This window comes from Psammomys obesus, unplaced genomic scaffold (genome assembly GCF_907164565.1).
Source record: "Psammomys obesus unplaced genomic scaffold, mPsaObe1.curated_primary_1811, whole genome shotgun sequence".
Taxonomy (NCBI): domain Eukaryota; kingdom Metazoa; phylum Chordata; class Mammalia; order Rodentia; family Muridae; genus Psammomys; species Psammomys obesus.
In genome coordinates, this window is record NW_026596039.1 from 7612298 (window position 1) to 7634667 (window position 22370).

At 46.9% G+C, this 22370-nt stretch overlaps 2 protein-coding genes across 6 annotated transcripts in view; one reads left to right on the plus strand and one right to left on the minus strand.

The window, feature by feature from the left end:
- Bace1 (beta-secretase 1) overlaps positions 1-17982 on the plus strand; it is a 24558-nt gene extending 6576 nt beyond the window's left edge. Inside the window, exons 2-9 of the mRNA XM_055621765.1 lie at positions 8741-8829; positions 10757-10973; positions 11909-12046; positions 12744-12878; positions 14049-14150; positions 14650-14799; positions 15019-15190; positions 15759-17982. Of these exons, the coding sequence (XP_055477740.1) occupies positions 8741-8829; positions 10757-10973; positions 11909-12046; positions 12744-12878; positions 14049-14150; positions 14650-14799; positions 15019-15190; positions 15759-16000 (1245 nt within the window). The 3' untranslated portion in view covers positions 16001-17982. The remainder of the gene's footprint in view (positions 1-8740; positions 8830-10756; positions 10974-11908; positions 12047-12743; positions 12879-14048; positions 14151-14649; positions 14800-15018; positions 15191-15758) is intronic.
- Positions 17983-19183: 1201 nt separating this feature from the next.
- Positions 19184-22370, minus strand: part of Rnf214 (ring finger protein 214) — a 45381-nt gene continuing 42194 nt past the window's right edge. For 4 of the 5 annotated variants that reach the window (XM_055621760.1, XM_055621762.1, XM_055621761.1 and 1 more), the window contains exons 13-15: positions 22008-22112; positions 21626-21721; positions 19184-20675 (exon numbers count right to left, since the gene is read on the minus strand). In XM_055621760.1, coding sequence (XP_055477735.1) covers positions 20610-20675; positions 21626-21721; positions 22008-22112 — 267 coding nt within the window. In that variant the 3' untranslated portion in view covers positions 19184-20609. The remainder of the gene's footprint in view (positions 20676-21625; positions 21722-22007; positions 22113-22370) is intronic. The other variant, XM_055621764.1, reaches the window with a different exon arrangement.

The following is a 22370-nucleotide window of genomic DNA, read 5'->3' on the forward strand; positions in this document are numbered from 1 at the left end:
TCTTTCTTTCTTTCTTTCTTTCTTTCTTTCTTTCTTTCTTTCTTTCTCTCTCTCTCTCTCTCTTTCTTTCTTTCTTTCTTTCTTTCTTTCTTTCTTCCTTTCTTCTTTCTCTTTCTTTCTCTTTGGCCAGGGGAAGTGGTGAGACACAGCTATCCTAGAACATATAGCCCAGGCTATCTTAGAATTTCCTACACTGCCCAGCCTGACCTGGAATTGGCAGTAATCCTCTTACCTCAGCCTCCAGGGGTTGATTACAGGTGGGGCTACTGTGCCTGGCTTCCATAGTTCAAGGATGAGGTCTAAGTATTAGCATGCTCATTTTGGTGATAAGAAAACTGGGGCTGAAAGAGATTAAGGGGGTTTCGTGAAGTTACTCAGCTAGGATGAACCCAGCTGGAGTTCACGTCTGTATCTTTTGTTCCAAGTAGTAGCACTAGGTTAATTTCCGTTTTATAGTCTTGAACATGTAAATTGACTTGGGAGATGCTGGTGAATTGTCCTTATGAGTGAACCTGGCAACCACTGGGCACAGGCATCTGGAAACTGGTGGGAGGTAGGACTCAACCAGTAGACTTGGGAATCACCCCACAGAGTCAGAAAATGATCTTGTTCTTTGAGAGAATAGAGAGAAAAGAGGATGATGACTGGAGGAAGAGTATTAGGCATAAACAGGGAAGGAAGGAAGCCATCAGAAATAGAGGCCTTTCTGGGCTGGGCTACCGTTGGCATCAGCCCTTCCTATCTTAAAGAAAGATAGGTTCATTTGAGAGAGGGAGATGGTGAGAAAGATGTCCTCTGAGCATTTCTAGACAATTCTAGTAAAAAGCAAAGCAGAAAATTCTAGTTGAAAATCCAGGAAGAGATCTCCCAGGGAAGCCCCCATGAGAGTCTCTTTCTGCTGTAAGCCATCTCTCTGGAGTGACTGAGCGAAAGCCAGGATGCTTTCCTTGTCCCAGAGAGAGGAAGGCATCCAATGATGTTGGTCCAGCATGTCCTTCTGGTTCGTAGGAGAGTGAGATGGGTGCTCTGAGGAAGGATGCTGAATCATTAGTCTCAAGAGCATTCAATGATGTTGGTCCACCAAGTCTTTTTTGGTTCTTAGGAGAGTGAGACGGGTGTTCTGAGGAAGGATGCTAAATCATTCATCTCAAGAACACTCTGACCAGGGAGTAGAGGCTCCTAGGCTGTTCATTCAGACCTTTAGGACTTACATGGTTGTCCTATCTGCTGCCCACTGTAACTCACTGTTGGACAGGATGGCTGTCTTCTGCTGGGATCTCTCCTCAGTGACCCACCCCCCCACCACTAATTCCTTTTCAGGGCCTGTGGAGATTTTGCCAGGGAACATAGAAGGTGAACCCTAGCTTTCCCCTGGTGGGTGAGCATGACTCAAAAACCAGCAGGGAGACTGAGCTTATGCCGGAGGAAGGACTCACTGTCTGACAGAGAAAATCAGGTGGCTAATCTCTGGTCTGGGGAAAGGTTTTCCAGGGGGGTTCTATAGAGAATGAAGGTACAAAAGAGCCTAAGGGTTGGGGACGTAGTTCCGATAGATTACATGGTTAGAATGTAATGGTTCCATCCTCTGTTGGAGTGATCTTTTTATGTACTGTGTAAAGATTGTCCTTGTATTATTCAAATGCTGATTTCTGTACCCAGAGAGTTAAGTACAGGCTGGACTTTGGTATTGTCATTTTTATGAAGCATCTCCAGCCTTAGTATTTTGTGTTCCATCACCTTCTGATTGATTGAATAAAGAGCTATAGAGGCAGGAGAGAATAGGCAGGACTTCCAGCAAAGATAGGAACTCTGGGAAAAAGGCACCAGAAGATTCATTTACAAGACACAGAGGAAGCTGGACATATAAAAATGAAGAAGAGATAATGACCCACGTGGCAGAACATAAAGTAATAGTAATGGGTTAACAAGTTATAAGAGCTAGTTGGGAACAAGAGTAAGCTAAGGCCTAAAGCTGTTATAAATAAATATGTCTCCGTGTCATTATTCAGAGCTGGGGTGGGCATAGGAAATCCACATGGTTTTAATCCCCAGCACCAGGAGTAAAGTTTAAAAGCCATCATGTCAATTAGACATATTGTTTTTTGACTCTGTCACCCCTCCTCAATGGGGCGCACTGATAGATACCAAAAGAATTGGCATGGAGGCTAGAGGAAATGGAATACCGTGGCCAAAGACAGATGGGTGCACCAGATAAGTTTGGTTTGGGGGTGAACCAACCCCTTTAGGATCCCTTAAAAAGCCAGCCTGAGCTGGGGTGAGCAATGCTTGTACCCAGGAACCAGTTACTGAGCAAAGAAAGCAGAGGATGTAGCTAGAGAAAGAAGTCTGTGTGCCTGGGGTCAGCTCCTTTGTTTAAAGTAGGAGGGAGATGAACAGGATACAGTGGCAGGGCAGTCTGAGGCAGGAGGGAGGTGTTGGCCATAGGCCATTTCTAGCTGCTGACTCCAGGCTCCTTGTGCCCTTCCTGACTCCTTCTCTCAGGGTTGGATATGCATCTACTGAGGAGATCTGATGAATCTTACTTAGCAAGGGCTGAGACCAAGCAGGCCTGGAGCCACCATGGCTGCTCTGAGAACCGCAGAGCCCCAAGGAGATTCAAGTTACGCGCATGGGCATGGTGGGCTACAGTTGCCACGGCCACTTCGCGATCTGCTAAGGCCCCGAGTCAGAGCATATTACCTGTCATCCATTGGGCCACAGGGACCCAACTGCAGGAAATGAGAACCACCGTCAGTGTCAAAAGGCAGCCAGTTATGGTGGTGCATGCCTGTAATTCTAGCACTTGTGGGCTGAGGCAGGGGAATTGCCATGAGTCTGAGGTTATTCTGGCCTACAGAGAAGTTCCAGGCTTGTCTTTTCTACAGAGGAAGACCCTGTCTCAAAAAATAAAAGTGACAAGAGAAGCTCCTTGGGAGTGACTGGTGGTCAGTCAGTAGCTCTAATGTCAAGGGTTGTGGGATTTCATTCCCATATGTTGCCTAACACTGGACAACAGATTGCCAAATTACAATGACTTAAAATGGAAGTCATTTTTCAGCATTCTGTGGGTTGGCTTGAGGTCCTCCTGTTTTGAACTCACTCATGTGGCTACATACAGCTGTCAAGTCAGCTAGAGGCTGAATTGCCCCAACCTGCAAGGTTTTTGGCTCCATGAGATCCTTGAGGCAAGACTTGGGCTGCCACACAAACTCACTGATCAGGGTACTAAGACCGCAGTCCCTGTGTGCAAGCGCCTCGCTAGCCCATCCTCTGCTGATGTCCCACTGGCCAAGCCCAGAGTCACTGTGGAGGGAATGACACAAAGGCTTGTGAATCACCAGTTTACCACACACTTCCTCTCCAGACGAGAGGGACCAGAAGGTCAAGAAGATGAAAGGCCACTCTTAAGGGTTGGTTAGTCTGTGGAAGCTGGTACTGGCTTTATGGCTTGTTTGTAAGATGGTCACGTTGCTCATACTCCTTGGGTCTGTTTCTTTCTCCTCAGAAAGGAAGAAAGCCTCCCCCATCTCGGCTTTACACCAAAGGCTTGTTCTTGCTTAATCCTCAGCTCTGAGGTGCACACAGAAGAAAACAGATGTCTTCTTTGGAAGGAAGACTTGGTCATAGAACCTCCACCCTAGAGGCTTGTGGAAGCTGCAGAGCCTAGGATAGGCTGCTAGGAACATTTATGAGGAAGGGGAGGTTTGTTTTATTCTTTTGTCATATTGTGGACTGAACCCCAGGCCCTGTGCATTCTAGGCAAGTGCTCTATCCTGAGCTAACCACTAGCCTACATTGAAGATTCTTAATTACAGTCTAGAATTGTTCAAAAGTAAAAAAACACACCATCTCTCCAGGCCAGGGGACAGAGGCTCTAGAAAGCTCCCTTCATCCAGAATATTCTGAGCTACCCCACGCTGTGAGGGTTAAGCCCCGTCAGATTGAGGGAACCCAGAGCACACCTTAAATTTGCCAGCCTCACATTTACTGCACCAGTTAAGATCTATTGCTGAGCACAGCTGAGCGAACCTGGGCAGGTGTGCTTTTCCCTGTGGGCCTTGTTAGCTCTTCCCTAGAAGCTGCCTTCTCTCAGAGGTCCCCAGGAGCACCTTTGTTTGTTAAGTGATTGACAGTGACCTAGTCCTGACCCCAAGTTAGATCTCCTGGGCATGGGACTCCTAGGTCTCCCTAGGCCAGGGGACAAGGCAAGAGAAAGCTACAAATACAAGTGGGCTGAACCTAGCCTCATGTCATGACAAGGGGGTGGGTAAAGAAAGGAAAGCAGATCATAAAACTAAACAGCTGTTGGGAGCCTCTGAGGGAATTTCTTCCCCACTGTTCAAGAAACCTTTTTCTTTTCTTTTTTCTCAAGAAACACCTATTGCCAACTTCTAGGATGCCCAACTAAGGCTACACTGAGGATTTAAAGTTCTTAGACACAGGGAAGGTGAGAGTCAGAGAGGCAGATGGTGAGGGAGCCTATAGTTAACGTTACAGTTAAGGGAATGGACCCTGGTCTTCCTCCTCAAGGAAGCCCTGTGTATGCTGAGGCTTAAAGATGAGGAAGGAGGACACACCAAGAGGAAGGTCCAGGCAGAGCCGTGGCCAGTTTCACTCCCTCTGTGGGAAGGGCCCATGGCAGGCAGGAGCAAGTGAGGTGTGGTGGGGCTTTGAGGCTTGCCTGAAGCTGAGCGTGCAGGCGGGGTGGCTTAGAAATGCCCTGAAGGAAGTGTGCAGGCCACAAGTTTTAGTAGTAGGAGGCGCCTGCTGTCTTAGGAGGGTGATTTGGTCACATTTGACCTTGGCCACAGTACAGAAGACACATCAAGATAGTTGAGGTTGGAGGCTGGAAAGATGGTTCAGTGGCTTAAGAGCGCATACTGCTCTTGCTGAGAAGGTTCCGAAGGCGAGATTGAGAAGCCCTCCCTGTGATATCCTATGGTGAGATGACTAGCTGAGCCAAGGGGTGGCAGAGGAGGTAGGAAGGAACAGAGACAAACTCTTTGAAGGATGGTGACTGGACAGGCCTATGAGAGCACTGGGGACAGATATGAAGAAGGCGTTTGAAGAGACTCTGAGGTTGTTGCCTTACAGAACAGACTGGATGGTGTCACCACTTACTAACACAAGGAACACTGAAGAGGACCAGTGAGGTTGGCTTTGGGCATCCCTGCTTAGAGGTGCTTATGGGAAAGTGTACTGGGAAAGGAGCCAAAGCCAACCTGGCGGTGTGAGCCTGTGAGGGGACAAGAGAGGACTTAAGAGGTGACAAGGGGAGTGATATGAAAGCTCTCTCTTGTATTTGTCTCTGTGAAATCATTGGTAACTGTAGTAAAGGCTGCTTGATAGTGGCGGGATGGAGGCAAACCCAGTTTTAGAATGGGTTGAGAAAGAGTGGGAGGTGAAGAAATGAAGACAGCTTGGCTGAGAGCTCAGGTTGTGAAGAGAGGGTAGCTGGAGGCGGGTGTGAGATTCGGGAGGGGTTCTGTTGTTTTTAATGAAGAGACTCGGCATTTGTAAAGGCCAGTGAGAAGAATTCAGATTCCATGGTGTCGGGATGGAGGAGTGGGAAATACATGTAGCATGATGGCTGAATTAGCCTGAGGGAAAGAGGATCATGTCTAGAGTGGGTGCCTACCAAAGGAACAAGGAGGGAATTGTGTGTCCCCAGCCCAGTTGAAAGCTGGGGCCTGGGCCAGGAGAATGGGCTCAGAGGCTGAGGGCAGGAGTGGCTGGGCCAACCTCAGGCCCAGGATGGCTAGGGTAATGGGCTAAGGAAGACTGGGGTGGGGTGAGACCTGGGCCCAAGAGGTTTCTGCAGCTACTCTCTACCCCCAGCCCTCACTAACTGCCTTGTTTGGCAATGAGAGTACTGGGTGGCTCAGCTCCTGCCTCAGGCCTGCACCAAGCTGAAAGAGAGGCTGCCAAGACCTGCCCAGGGGGCTCAGTTAGAAATGTTGAAATGCAGCCCCGGAAACCACTTCTCAGCAACAGGACCACATGCAGAGGAGGGACGACCAGACATTGCTGTGGAGGGAGTTCAGTGTCTTCCTGGTTTGTTGTGGAGAGGGAGAAGCAAGAGCAATAGCAGTCTGAAGCCCTGGAACAGAGCATGTGGGGGCTGCAGGGGTGAGGAAGGTTGTTCTTTCTTGGGCTTAGCCCTGTCTGAGAGAGACCTTCCTCAGACCAAGGAGTAAGGCTGGGACTGGAAGGCAAACGAGTACCTTGTGGTACAGAAAGGAGCAGCCTGAAGAGGGAGACAGGCCTTGGACAATGGGGTCCCTACATAAAGGCTGCTTTCTAGTGTAAAGAAGTTACCAATCTGCTTGAGCTGGTCTCTACACACATTCCAAATAGTCCTTCCCATGCACGCTACAGGGACTGTGTCAGGAGGAGACCCATTTCTGGTACTAGGAGCTGAGCCCTAAAGGTACAGAAAGGGGTCCTGAGAAGGGGAGTGAAGCCTTTTAACCATTAACCCAGTTGGTTGAAATCTGATGTGTGGAGCCTTCCAGCTCTATTGATTTTCTCTGAAAGCACAGCTGTTGTTATCTGGTGGCTGCCCAGAGACCAGGGAGAGGAGGGGGAAAGGGAGCAGGGAGAGAAATAGGAACCAAGCCAGGAGTGGAAGCCGGGGAGAAGGTCTGAGGCAGGGTCTGATGGTTGGCTGCCCATGTAGAGGCTGCTTTGGAGTGGTCAGGAAACCTAAGCAACCATTGGAAGCAGTCAGGCACTGCTGAGCCTGGAGTAGCAGCTGGGAAAGGAAGGACCTGGCAGACAGGATAAAACAAGCTCAGAGGAGCATGGGGACCTGCTCAAGGTGACTAGGTCAGAGCTCTGCTGACTTCACTGAGAAAGGAAGGGAAGGCCCTGAGGCCAGGCAAGTAGCTGAGGTGCCAGCCTTTGGAGGTCAGAGAGATTCCTCAGAGAAACAGACTGCTGTTTCTTCCTGAGGACAGGGCCCTGCCTTTTCCCTGGTCCTCAGATATAGCAAAAACACAATGGTCTGGTGTGGCTGAAGGAGGGCCAGGCCATTTAGAGCCTTACCATACTAGGCCTGCTATGCACTCTGCACTGGATGCCAATCAGTTTTATGAAGATAATTTACCAGTGAGCTGGCTAAATGAGAAGATGAGGAACCCTCAGACTAAATTTGCCTCTAAAGAGGATAAGATTGAAGGTTGTTTGTGTGGTAAAGAAACAGGGCTGCTACAGCTTGAATCTAAACTGTACCCGAAAGGACCATGTATCTTCAGCTTGGTGATAGTGACAGGAAGTTAGGTAACTGGGGTTACACTCCAGGAGGGGATGTTAGAACTTCGGCTGGCTCCTTTCTCTTCCTTTATATCTTGGCTGCTATGAGATGAACAGGTCTCCTCTGTCATATGATGTACTATGTTGGCACATCCCAAAGCAGTGTGGCCTGGTGACTACAGACTGAAACGTCTGAAACCCTGAGCTCAGCAGTAGAGGTTGGGAGAAGGGGGCTGGCACATGGTGGCACATGCTTGTAATCTCAACACTCTGGAGACAGCGATAGAAGAAAGGTCAGAGTCATTCTCAGCCACAGTGAGCTCAAGAGCCGGCAGCAGCAGCAGCAGCAACTAGAAAACCCCAAATAAGCTTTGCTCTTACTTTTAGGGTTACTCTTTGGTATTGCATCACCATGATGGAAAGCTAGGACAAGTCACATAAGGAAAGGTGAAGTTGGGGTGGTCTGCACATGCATAAACTTCATGATATCATAGGATGTATACATTGCCATGGTTTGTGGGCAGGGCTTTTGGCTCTGAAATATCAAAAGGTTGCCTACTGGACATTTTTGTAAGTTCAGGTGAAAGGATCAGTGACTTTGACCAGTTTGCGCTCAAAGCTATCTCCAAGTTTGAAAAACAATTTAAAAACAACAACAAAAACCCCAAACAACCCTTACCGAGGTGTGTGACCAGATAGGAAGGGCTGTCAGAATTTAAAAAAAATTTTTAGTTAAGCGACTTCTAAAATTAAAGATGAGTACAAGTAACCAAAAGCAAATGAAGACTACAGTTTAATGAGTTTTTCCATGTATTTTAATGTTCTCTTTGGTTTTTACAATTTAAGAATAGTTCAAACCTCTTTCAAAAGAAAAAGAATATTATTCATTTCACTAAGAGGACTCAGTTACAAGAAGAGCAGGGGACAGGAGAGAAGAGATGCTAGGAGAAAGAACTGCATAGCAAGGAGTACAGCCATCCCTGTCTGTACACCCTTAGCCATGGAACTCCTGGGTCCCCATTCTTTCTGACAATGGTACACATAAGCTTAAGTAACTCAGACAGAGCAGAAGCCACATTATTGGTATCTCAAAGACACCTGGGACTAATGTGCCTCTCCCCCATCTTTCCTTGCCAGTGTCAGCTCCTCTCAGAAACAGAGAGGATGACCCAGGCTTCCTCCTGGGAAAGTTAGGGAAAGGGAAGGGGCAGGTGCTGAAGATGGAGTGGATCAGCTACGGCAGAGGCCACTTGATGGCAGAGAAAAATAGTGTAGCTCAGATGACACAGGGAACACTCACATGACATAGACAGAAGCAAGTACAGTCTCTGTGGCCTGTGAGGACCCCCAAAGTCACTCTGTGGCCTTGGTTTCAGTGCTGTCAGCCTGGCTAGTCTTAGTTCATGGCAAGTTCCAATAGGACCACAGGCCAGTGAGTCCAAGCCATCTGCCTACAATGTCTTTTCTCTCCCCTTTCTCTTGACAGCTCAACATCCTGGTGGACACTGGCAGTAGTAACTTCGCAGTGGGGGCTGCCCCACACCCTTTCCTTCATCGATACTACCAGAGGCAGCTGTAAGTCCTGGGAATGGGTGAGAGTGGGGGACTCTCTGAGGAGTGAGAGGGTGCAAGAACAAGAGACTTCTTCCTACTGGGGAGGGAGAAAGCAAAAGGAGGCAGCTGGAGCCGGGGGCGGGGGGAAGTAGTATGGGAAAGGGGCTGTTGAGGGGCAGCCATGAAGTGCTTCCATACTGACATGGGGCAGCTTCCCATGGAGGGGGGAGGGGGAGGGAGCAGCCCCAAGGCTCCCAGAACAAGAACCATCTCATTCTCTCTGTATATGGACAGGCAATAAAGCCGAGCTTCACCCATTGTCTACAGTTTAGAAGGCTGAAGAGGTTATAGTGGCTTGTGCTCTTCACTGTATTCTCATCTGGGGGCTGCTCTGAGTAGTTATCCATGATTTACACATGAAGGAACTGTGGTGGTGTACATCAGTCATCCCAGCATTTGGAGAGACCAGTAGGCTATATAACAACTCTATCAAAAAGCAAAAAAAAAAAAAAAAGGGGGGGGGGGCGGGGGGGCTGGGGAGATGGCTCGGTGACTAAGAGACCTTACTGCAAAAGCAAGAGGACTGAGTTCAAGTCTCTAGTACCCACTTAAAAGCCTGGCGTGGCTTGCATGCCTATAACCCCAGCACTGGTAGGCTGAGACAGGCAGACTGAGGAGCTCTCTGACCAGGCTAGCTGAAACAGCCAACTTTAGGCACAGTTAGAGGCCCTGTCTCAAAAAACAAAGTGGAGAGCAATTATCCTCTGGCCTCTGCACGCACATCTGTGCACACGTGTGCATACACCACATAAAACAAAAAACTTACTCTTCGGTTTTAAAAAGCCAAAATATATGAAGGAAAGAGTCTTTCATGAGCCCTCACTGAAGGGCTGGAGAGATGGCTCAGAGGTTAAGAACACTCGCTGCCCTTCCAAAGGTCCTGAGTTCAATTTCCAGCAACCACATGGTGGCTCATAACCATCTATACTAAGATCTGGTGTGCAGGCAGAATGCTGTATAAATAACAAATAAATATTAAAAGAAAATGAACCCTCACTTAATTGCCTACTGGTGCCACCCTAAGTGCTACCAGCTGGGCTTAGCTTGGTTGTGGGAGGTGGCCTAGAATGGGTTTTTAGGAAAGAGAGACAACAAGGAGTGATGTGGAAGGCTGGTTATAAAGGCAGAATGAGGATGTAGTGAGGAGACATCTTGTGCTTGAGGCATGTCTGTGCAAAGACAGGAGGAATGTGTGGCCTCCACACAGCAGAGGTTTACACCCTAACCTTGGTCTTGTAGGAAAGTACAAGCTGCTGTTCTGTTTCCTCTTTCCCTAAGAACACAGTGTGGGTAAAATCAGTGCAAGGACACTCATTCCCACTTTTCATCTAGAAGCATCACTGCCCAGCATTAGTTACATAACTAAAACACAGGTAAGGGCATTCCACAGCAATGATTCCTCTTGTGGTGGATTCCAATGCCTACTCTGCTGGGACATTTGTTCAAATCTCTATAAGTTGGTACATGGCTTCCACAGTCACTCTGCTTGTTCTTCCTGCACCACTCAGATGGTACCATTGGGCCCCAAGGCAGCAACAGACTCAATGGCTCCCTTTCTCTGGGAGCATGCTGGAAAAGGGGGGCGGGGGGGAGATGGGATGCCCAATGATTGTCTTTGCAGCACACGCAGGCACAATGCACAAAGCCCATCTTGTTCTTCATAGGCCTGAGCTTCAGGTCCAACAATATGGAGACAGGAGAGCAAGGCCCAGTAGAGCTCCCCTCATCTATCTGCAGGGTTGCCTTACATTCTGTTCTGGGTGATGTGTCTAGGGCTGTTCTGCTAAGCAGATTCTAGGATGCTGTAAGGGGGGCATTTGGGAATATATCTCATGACACATATCCATTTGTAGCTTTGCAGACATAGATCTCTACCTCCTTTTTACAGGTCCAGCACATACCGAGACCTCCGAAAGGGTGTGTATGTGCCCTACACCCAGGGCAAGTGGGAGGGGGAGCTGGGCACCGACCTGGTGAGCATCCCTCATGGCCCCAACGTCACTGTGCGTGCCAACATCGCTGCCATCACTGAATCGGACAAGTTCTTCATCAATGGTTCCAACTGGGAGGGCATCCTAGGGCTGGCCTATGCTGAGATTGCCAGGGTGAGAGAACCAAGGCCCGTTACCTGCATGTTGCTCACTGCATGCCACACAGGAAGGAACCTGAGAGGGGAAGGATAGTCTGAAAGGGTAAACATGGGACTGAGAGATGGCTCAGTGGACATAGTGCTTACAGAGCAGTCAAGAGAACCTTAGTTTAAACCCCACAGTCTACATTTTAAAAAACGCTTACAATCTCAGCTCTGGGAAGGCAGGGTCAAGTAAATCCTGGGGCTTGCTGGCCATTAAGCCTAACCTGACAGGCAAGTTCCCATCCAGTGAGAGACCCTGACTTAGAAACCAAGGTAGGATGCAGCTAGAGAAATAGCTCAGCACTTAGGAGCACTGGCTGCTCTTCCAAGAGCACCCACATGGCAGCTCACAAGTACCTGTGACTCCACTTTCAGGGGACCCAATGCCCTCTTTTGGTCTTTGGAGGCACCAAGCTCATACATGGTATACAGGAACATAGGCATACCCATAAAAACAAAATAGTTTGGTTTTTTTTTTTCAAGACAAGGTTTCTCTGTATAGCCCTGGCTGGCCTTGAACTTACTCACAGGGATCTACCTGCCTCTGCCTCCTGAGTGCTGGGATTAAAAGCATGTGTACTAGCACCCAGCATAAAAACAAAGTAAATTTTAAAAGAAAACAAGTTAGGGCTGGTGAGATGGCTTACACACACTGGCATGTGCACACCATACAGGCGGAGAAGCAGCTATGATAGGTAGAGGAGAAGGCTGTCTTACGGCCTCATAGCACTTGCCTGTTTGCGCTGCACTGTCTCCTAACCTTGCTCAGCCGGATCTCAGTACCTCATTGGTCTTTCCTGAGGAACATCTCCAAGTTTGGACTTCCCCCTGCGTACAGACAGGAAACTGACCTCTGTCTGGTAAGATCCCTGTTTGAGGATTTACTCCTGTGTTTTTCTGCCACAGCCTGATGACTCCTTGGAGCCCTTTTTTGACTCGCTGGTGAAGCAGACCCACATTCCCAATGTCTTCTCCCTGCAGCTCTGTGGTGCTGGATTCCCCCTAAACCAGACTGAGGCACTTGCCTCAGTGGGAGGGAGCATGGTGAGTATGTCCTCAGGGGACCATGTGCCCTCTCCCTCAGGGCCAGGATTAAGAAACCCCTTTATATTCCCAGTCCCTACTTCCCTCTTTTCCTTTTTTCATCCATTCATTTCTTCCCTGCAATTAGGTACATTTCAAAAGAAATGAAAATTAGACCTGTTAAGATTACTGTCTGACAGTCTGAGAACAGGTATGTTATGGTTGTTAAGAGGATGTTAAGAGATGGTGTCTGGAGCGTCACCTGATCCAGAGCTCACCGTGTAGACCAGGCTGGCCTCAGACTTGCAGCACTCCCCTCCTTCCAGTTTCCAAGTGCTGGGATTACAGGTGTATGCCACCAGACTCAGTTCAAGCTCATTTATTAGCACAGTAACCAGAGATTCTCCAACAAGCAAAGAAAACTTAATGAAACCAGCATATAACCAATTCATTCCGCATTTATTGTGCTAGCTTAGGTTAAAATAACTTTCTGTCAAGAGCTATGAAATTTTGATACAAATAATCCTGATATGTCTCTTCTCCTGAACACATTTAAGAAACTAAAAACTGCCATGTTTGGGGCATGATGGGATTAGAAAGGGTGGTATGGCGAGAATCTTGGCCCCCCAAGGAATGGCTGGTCTTATTACCTGGTTTTGGGTCATAACCTGTTCTCCTTCAGTGCTAAGACATAGGTGTCTGCCTCCTTTTCTCTTAGATCATTGGCGGTATTGACCACTCGCTATACACAGGCAGTCTCTGGTACACACCCATCCGGCGGGAGTGGTATTATGAAGTGATCATTGTACGAGTGGAAATCAATGGTCAAGATCTGAAAATGGACTGCAAGGAGGTAACAATGAAAGGGATTCAAGGTAGCCCCACAGTGTGAGTCATGAGGTTGGGGGGAGATGTTGGAGGCACAAGTCCTATGGTAAGATTAGGATTGGGCCAATTCAGAAGCTTAGCCATCACACAGCAGTCCCTAAGTAAAGAGCAGGGCCTGGCAGAGCAGCTACAGAGCCTGGACCATGGAGCTTACAGTAGAGTAGTGAACACAGTGAACGAGGCCTTTGTGGACTCTAGTCACTGCCTTTTATGACCTCAGTTAAGTCTTTTGTAAAGCTGTAAGGTAGGTCGGGGAGCCCTGCTGTTAGAAGTGCCTTCAGATTCCTTAATACTGTGTGCCAGTCTCATCTATAAAGGAGAGATAAAAGTAAACTTTCTCAGAGACTGTGAAGGTCAGAGCCAATATACAAAGTGTTAGTCATACCCCAAACATTTGGGGTCCTTTCCCTAGATTCTTTTTCTTTTTACATTTACTAGGGGTGGGGATGGGGCATGTGCCACAGCTTGTATATGGAGGTTAAAGGACAATCTTCAGTAACTACTGGATCTCCTTGGGGTTGAACTCAGGTCATCACACTTGGTAGCTCATGAACCCTTACCTGCTTCCTTTTTGGTTTTTTGAGACAGGGTCTCATGAACCCACTCTAGTCTCAGACTTGCTGTGTAGCTAAAGATGACCTTGAACTCCTGGGCCTCCTGTCCCTGACTCTCAAGTACTCTACATGCATATACCTCCATCAGTACTAGGGCTCAAACTGACCAGGGCTTCATGTATGCTGAGCCAACCTCCACATTATTCTGTATGTTAGCTGAGAGTAACTACAGAAAAGTACTGGAAGAAGTTACAAGGCTTTTTTCTGTTGGTTAGATTTGGAGAACAGCTACCCACACAAAGTACTTACCAAGTGCCTGGGATCTGCCAGGAACTACCTAGTGCTTTCAGCGTGTTGATTTAGTTAATTCTTAAGATAACTTTTGAGGCAGGTACTGTTATTATCCTCAATTTAGAGACAAGGAAACAGGTTTGCAGAGGTAAAGCAACTTGCCCAGGGAGGTACACATACAAAATATCAAACCTCAGATGCCAACCTTAGTAGGATGCCTACCTGTCAGATATACCCCCTCCCAACTCGGCGTCAGAAAAGCTCTTCTTACCCTTTCTTCTCCTTCCCAGTACAACTATGACAAGAGTATCGTGGACAGTGGCACCACCAACCTTCGTTTGCCCAAGAAAGTGTTTGAAGCTGCAGTCAAGTCCATCAAGGCAGCCTCCTCGGTCAGTGGACTAAGGATGAAACAGTATCAGAAGTCAGTGACAGCCACACTTCTCAGCAAGCACCAAAGATGTCTATGTGTAGATCCTTCTACTCAGAGCACTTAGGAGCTGTTGTTGGTCTGTTGACTCAGCTGATACCTTTTCTTTTCTTTTCTTTCCTCCTCTCTTTTTCTTTCTTTCTTTCTTTCTTTTTTTTTTTTTAAAGACAGGGTTATGAATGTAGCCCAGGTTGGCCTTGAACTTGGCAACTTCATGTCTCAGCCTTCCATCTTCTGGAATTATAGACAGTGTGAGCTGCCATGCCCAGTCACCCTAGCACAAATTTATGACCCCAGTATCCCACTTTCTTCTCCCGATCCGATCCTTAGACTTCAGTTTACTTTTGCCACTTTGGAAAATTCCCTGGAAAAGCAAATAGTGGTACTGTCACTGCAATTATGAACACAAGAGGAGAGACGGGGAGACAGGCTGATTCCTCACATTCCTCTCTTGTCCACAGACGGAGAAGTTCCCAGATGGCTTTTGGCTAGGGGAGCAGCTGGTGTGCTGGCAAGCAGGCACTACCCCTTGGAACATTTTCCCAGTCATCTCACTTTACCTCATGGGTGAGGTCACCAATCAGTCCTTCCGCATCACCATCCTTCCTCAGGTATGTCCCAAAGCTGAGGCAGTGGGGTGCCAAGAAGACAAAGTATGTAAAGAGACATGGCTTGCTATGATATGACAGACAAATGTCTAGTGGTAAGGGGTCTTGAAGAACTCAACATCTCAGGGCTTGAGGAAGAGTGAAGTACGAATGGCTAGAAGGTAGAGAAAGGCAGGAAGATGGAATAAGACACGCTCTCACCCTGTGACTGTTTACTTCTAGCAATACCTACGGCCAGTGGAAGATGTGGCCACATCCCAAGATGATTGTTACAAGTTCGCCATCTCTCAGTCATCCACAGGCACTGTTATGGGAGCTGTCATCATGGAAGGCTTCTACGTTGTCTTTGATCGGGCCCGAAAGCGAATTGGCTTTGCTGTCAGCGCTTGCCATGGTGAGGAGGGTGCAGGTATCCTTGCTGTCAGCAGCTGGGATACCTAGGTCCCTTTTCTGGTTGGGAACCAGTAATAGGTGCCTCTGGCTAATCAACCGTGTGAAATCTGGGGCTGAGACTTGCTCTGGAGAACCCTGCCCTGTGGGTAAAACACTATAGGAAACCGATAGCTGCCATAGCTTCAAAGGCTTAGAAACCCTAGCTGCAAGAGCTGCTGGCTGCCCACAATAAGGCAGAATGCTACCACAGAGAAGTGCCAGGGCTTTGTAGTTGGATTTTCATGGTGACAGGTAAGTCTGCTACATGTGTAAAAGTTAGATTTTGGTCAACTCATAACTGTTGACATTTTGGTATCACTTCCAGATGGGAAAATAGGAAAGCATTGCAATCCCAAAATCCTGGAAGCACTGGCTTTCCTGCCCACTGCTCACTCTTTCCAGGAAGGGCTCTGCACAGCTTCACTTGGGTGGTTTTCCAAGGGGTCCCTGTCAGGAAGCTCTTTCAATTGTATAACCCAAACTGCTCTATGACAGTAAGTGCTACCAGTTCATCTCCACCCTTTCTCCAGTGCACGATGAATTCAGGACGGCAGCAGTAGAAGGTCCTTTTGTTACACCAGACATGGAAGACTGTGGCTACAACATTCCACAGACAGATGAGTCGACACTCATGACCATAGCCTATGTCATGGCTGCCATCTGCGCTCTCTTCATGTTGCCACTTTGCCTCATGGTATGTCAGTGGCGCTGCCTACGCTGCCTGCGCCATCAGCATGATGACTTTGCTGATGACATCTCCCTGCTGAAATAAGGAGGCCCATGGCAGATGACAGAGATTCCCCTGGACCACATCTGGGTGGTTCTCTTTGGTCACATGAGTTGGAGACATGGATGGTAGCTGTGGCCAGAGCACCTCAGGACCCTCACCAACCTGCCAAATGCTTCTGCCTCAACAGAAAAGAGAAAGCTGGCAAGGTGGGTTACAGGGCTTGCACCTGTAGGAAACAGGAGAGGGAAGAAAGCAGCATTCTGGTGGCAGGAATACCCTTAGGCACCTCAAACTTGAGTTCAAATTTTGCTGCTTGAAGCTTCAGCCCTGACCCTCTACCCAGCAGCCTTCAGATTCTCCGACCCAAAGTATTCTTTCCGTCCTTCCAGAAATATTGGTGTCATACCCAGGCTACCTGGCATGTGTCCCTGTGGTACCCTGGCAGAGAAAGGGCCAATTTCATTTCCCTGCTGGCCTAAGTCAGCAGAAGAAAATGCAGTCTACCAGTTGCTTTAGTGAGAGGAACTGCAGAATCAAACCTACACTGGTACAAAGACTGCTTCTTGAAATAGACACAAACCAATGCCATGCAATGTTTGTACTCCTGGGGGCAGTCAAGATGAGGACAGACAGGACAGAGACAGAGGAAGGAGTTGGTAGAAAACCTAGGAAAGGCAGAAATATAATCACTTTCTAGTCCCAAGTTTAGACTCATCTCCAACACAGAAGCCCATCTGGACTAAGAGAGGTGCCATTCCCCAATGTGTCTGTGGTTGTAGTCTGAAATGAAATGAGATGGGGAAAAGGGCTTATTAGCCAAAGAGCTTGTTTCATGTTCTTTTAAAGGAACAGTGCTCATGAGAAAGTCCCACTGGACAGATAAATTCCTACCTTGTTAATTCCACCTGCCTCTACCTGCTTCTTCTACATGCTAGGTGGCACCGAAGTGTCTCAACCCTGAGGTTCTAGATGCCCTCTGGGACAACAGTTAGAACACTGCAAGGCTGGGGATTGTCTTTCCAGCATAGGTTCATTCCAACCAAGGTGCTAAAAGGAACAGACAGGAGAGTTCTCCTATCTGCTCCGCAAAGGCAGAACCCTGAAGATTCACTCAGCAGGTATAGGGCTGATATCTTTGCCTCTGCCTGGATTTTATTTTTATTTTATCATTCTTGCCCAGTGGTACAAAGTGGTAAGAACTTTATGGATACTGAGTGGTTTCATTACTTTCTTGCCCTGATTAATAGCCCCTCTATTTATTTGGCTAAGACAACATCACACATCAGCTAGTATTAAACCGCGAATGTAAGAGAGAGAGGGCTTTCCGGCTCTATGTCATTGCCTTCAGTATCAAGGCTGCCTGGAGAAAGGATGGCAGCCTCAGGGCTTCCTTACTTCTCCTCCTTTCCTGAGAGAGCAGTCTTTCTGTCCTGCTCTCTGCTGCCCCTCCCAATAGTACATGGGTACCCAGGCTGGTTCTTGGGCTAGGTTGTGGGGGCCACACTCCCTTCTTCCCTGTCAGTTCTAACACAACAAACATGAAACCAGTGTTAGTGGGAAGAGCTGAATTTTCCAGGGATACGCACTGCATCTTATCCCTGTATGCTCTACACACTGCTTTCAGGTGGGGGACCTGCCAACCATGGAATTAGCTGATGGGGGAGGAGATACTAGCAGGGCCTCTGGAGTTGCTGGCCCCAGCCAGCTACCCACAAGCCATAAATTAATAAAATAAGAATACTGAGTCACAGTTTTTCAGCTGGGTCCTCTTCATTGCCCTCACACTGGTGCTGCTCTGGCTGAATGGGAATACCCTACACCTGCAGACTGCCAGGAAGATGGAGACTGTCCACTTCCAGCTCAGAACTACAGTGTAAATAAGCTTCAGGATCACACCCAGGAAATGAAAACACCACATTCTGCTTTATAATTTCTACCCCTGTTGGGAAAAACTGGCTTTTTCCCATCTCTTTCCAGGGCAAAACGACAACAAATCCCAATCCAGTTGTTATTTACCCAAGTAACTGCTGGTCTGTTTTATTTTTGTTGTTTTTTTTTTTTTTAAGGGGGAAATTTGCATTTATTTTTTCTTTTGATGTTTAACTCCTTTGTATCATAAAAACTATGAACTCTGATGTGTAAAACAAAAAAAAATCTTGACAACAGCTTCTTGCTTGTAAAAATATGTATTATACGGCTCTATTTTTAAAGTCTCCTGAAAAATGACTGGCCTACCCCCACATTGCATGTGGGGCTTTGCCACTGGTCTGCATGGATTATACCACTGAGGCCCAATGGGCAGAGGTGATGGGAACAGGGATGGCAGATTTTGAGTGTTTTTCTGACTGTTTCTCTGCAAGGACAAAACCACACTGACGAGGCTCCAGCTGGAGCAACTCTCCAAAGTGTGCTGCCATGCTAGAGCTTGCTCCGGGAGACAGTTTGATCCCAACTCATTCCTGCTTTTTTTTTTCTCTCTATTCTTTTGGCTTCAAAGGGTTGTGTTTTTGCTTTTGAGACAGTATCATATGTAGATAAGGCTGGCTTTGAACTTGTAGAGACGTCCTGCCTTTCCTCCTGAGTACTGGGATTACAGGTGTGTGCCCCTACTCCTCGATAGAAATTCTGTGTGTGTGTGTGTGTGTGTGTGTGTGTGTGTGTGTGTGTGTGTGTGAGTGTGTGTGTGTGTGTATGTGTGTGTATGTGTGTGAAGGGGGGGGATTGGAGGGTAAGACAGGGTCTCATGTAGCCCAGGTCTTGAACTCTTGACCGTCCTGCATCCACTTCCCAAAAGCCATGACTATAGGCTTGTGCCACTATGTTTGACAAGATACAATATTATTTTTACTCACTTCTAATTTACAGTTTTCAGGAGACGCTGACACAACTAGTGCCAGGCTGCTACACAACTGAAAACCGAAGTGAGAGAACAATCTTATGATTACAAGACAGAAAATGAACCCCCACGTGAAAAGAACAAAGGAAGTAGTCTTCCATTTTGCCACCTTTTCTGTTCAAAATAGTATCAAACTGGAAATAAGATAGAAGTACATCATTAAACAAAGAAAGTAGGTCACTTGACCTCTAAAAAGTTGAGGACTCAGGCCATTCTGGTCCCCCTTTAAGATGACAAGGTAGCCCTGGGAAGTCCAGTTCCGCAAACATGCTTGTCAATCAACCTGGACAAATAAGGCAGGAGAAAAAATTCATTCATGAGCTCATAGGCAAGGAAGAAAAACAGAAGAGAATTTAGTTAGCTCAGAAAGGAGAAAGTCTTTGCTATCCTAATACAAACTGCTAGATTCAACAAGCATTTCCCAGCCCCAGAATGGGGAACATCAATTGTTGATAACATAATATTGCCCTTCCCCCAGATCCAGTTTTTTTTTTTCCTCAATTAATACTTGTTTAATTCTGAAAAAGAAGGCAATTAAAGCCATTTCCTGTAGGAGTAAAGATAAAGATTGGAAAAGATTCAATGTTCTCAGAGCCACAGTTGTCCCAGACATGAAAACCACAAGTCCTCAATAAGCAGAGGTGGGAAACTATCTCACCACAGATGGGAGTCTACAAAACATGGCTTATGACTGTCAAGTCCCACTCTCTTCATCTCACATTGTCTCCATTTTTCCCTAGACAGGGAATGTGTCCCCCTTAGCTTTCTTGCTTCACAAATGAAAGTCCAATACCCCATGATTATTCTGCAAGTAATTTTGCACAGACATCTCACCCCAGTGCCTGGAGCTCACCCACGTCACCAAACCACTTGGTTGTGAACCAAATGCCTTAACCCTTGGTGGGAGGGGATAGCTAGATTAGGAGACCAGAGGAATGGAAAGGGTGAGCACTTTGCAAGCCTGGCCTCTTAGTGCTTAGTGGATGCCAAGCCAGTGGCAACAAGGGATGGTGGCTTGGCAGGGGAAAAAAAAAATCTGTGAATTGTGCTTTTCTATCCATGGAATAGAACAGACAGAAGATGGTGGGAGAAATGGGACCTGATTATGTTGTTCTTGGACTGTGGATTTTACTGACATAAAACAGAATATTCTGTATACCTGATATCAATGTATAAATAATGAGCATTAACACAGTAAAATGTTCAATGAAAGATCAAACTATCAGTTACATTTTTCCCCCTCAACCAGTATCATTTTATCCATTGGAGTAAAGTGGCTAAAACAACACCAAGGCTTCTAGAGGCCCCTGCAATGCAAGGCATCTGGTTGGACAGCAGGTGAGCACCAGGCTTCAAATCTGCATACATGAGCCTTACAAAAATGACTAGAGGCTGAGCCAAACCAAAGCAGGGTAGCCTTAGAGCAACAGCAGCTTCCTAGATGGATTAGACAACAGCTCTATGTAGAGATCATGATTTCAAGGCCAAATTAAACATCACATTCCCTACAATCTGCATCCCACCCCACCCCCCCAAAAAAAACTGCAAGATGAGGGGGAAAGGAGTTTCTGCATTATATACATACTTTCCTTACGAACATTTGAATACAGACTTTCTATACACACATTACCTATATAATAAAAATGTACACGGCATGAGTATATGTCACTGTATAAATATAGAGTTTTAGAAATCTTGAACCCACGCTTCCTGTTCACATCAGTTTCTCCTCTTCTTCCTCCCCAGTCAGGTCCATCATTTAAGAGTTGGGCAAAAGGGACAAGTGTCATTTGTGTTGGTCTGGGCCCAGAATTTGATACACTGGAAAGAAAGAGACATATACCTTAGCTGGGAAAACAAGGTCAGCAGAGAGTGCCACTAAAGATCACACGATCTAGCTCTCCAAAGTTCTCACTGGGATCAGATGGACTATGGGGGTATTTCAGTGGTCTGTGTGTTATGGGTTATATACACTTGTTAGTATGGAAGCATGATGGTAATTATGTGCAAGGAAACCTGAGGTTAACACAGGTGTCTTTTTTCCACCATTAATTTTTTGTTGTTGTTGTTTTTTACTCAATGTATGAATATGTGCCCTCAGGGCTTTTTCTTATCACGAATGTAAATGCTGAACTGAAGATGTAGCTCTGAGTGCTTGCCTAGCATGCAGAAAGCTCTGGGTTGGATCCACAACACTGCATAAGCCAGGTACGGCAACACACTCCTGTAATCGTAGCACACAGGAGGTGTACAAGATTATCAGAAGCTCAAGAGGATCATTTCAAAGTTAAAAAAGTTCAAGGTCATCCTTACGTACATAAGGTGTTGAAAGAATTTAGATGTTATTTCAGTTTCTATTACTTGGAAAAACAAAATGAACAAAACAAAATGGTTAAAAAAAATCACCCTTCTATTGGCAAAAATCACTTGTGAATCTGTCAATGAAGATAACAGACAGGCCTTCAAATATTCTGTTAATGGAGTGAGTAATCCCCTATTCAGGCCCTATCACTCCTCTCAGCTAAAGCAAAGCATAGCCATAGATTATCAGTGTTTCAGTATGGCCTGCTTATTGGTCACCTACAGAGAATGGGGTAAAAAAATCTATGAGCTCCTAGCTGCAGATTCTGAGCTCTGCTGATGGTGAGGCCACTAAATGACTGAAAACTTTATGACTAAATATTAATGATGAGTATTGACCTAATAAAATATTTACAAAAAATTAACCTCAGCTGTCAGAGTAGAGCACAAGAATGACATGCAATACCTACCTCCTTGTGCAGCGCGTGGGTGCAGGCCATTGGATGCAGCTCACTGGGCTGGACAAGTTTCTGACACATCAGACATAGTTTACAGGTGGGTGGAGCCTGTGGGACAAGAAGGCTGGTCACAGCTAGCCAACTCCAGGGTCACCTTGCCTGCTATGCCCATGGCTCCATCCGTTAGTTCCATGGAGCAAAACTATTCTTCAGCAAAAGAAATACAAGTCCTAACCTAGATTCTTGCCTAGAATATTTGCAGCATGTTCCCAGTAGGGCTGCAAACAACCCTGCTGTGGAGATAATGGTTTCCTCTAGCATTCTTACCTGGAACCCAACTCCCTCCTCACCCTGTGCTTCTCCACATCCCAGTGTTAAAAGAAAAGAGTCTTACATGTGAAGACCTTCCAGGGTATGAAACTTGGGCAGAAGGCAAGAACATTGGGGTACTGATTTGGGCCAGAGGAGCAGGGTACAAAGCCCGGATCCGACCAAGTGGCTGTGGGTAGAAATAATTTCAGAGTGAGGGAAGAGAGTCTGAGCAACAGATCATGTATCAAAAAAGAAATTGGGACCAGCAGGATGGCTCAGTGGGTAAAGGTGCTTGCACGCAAGCCTGACAACCTGAGTTCAATTCCTGGAACTCACATAGTAGAAGAAAATGGACTCCCACAAGTTCTCCAACGTCCACATATGTACCCATGAAACATACACACACACACACACACACACACACACACACACACACACACACACA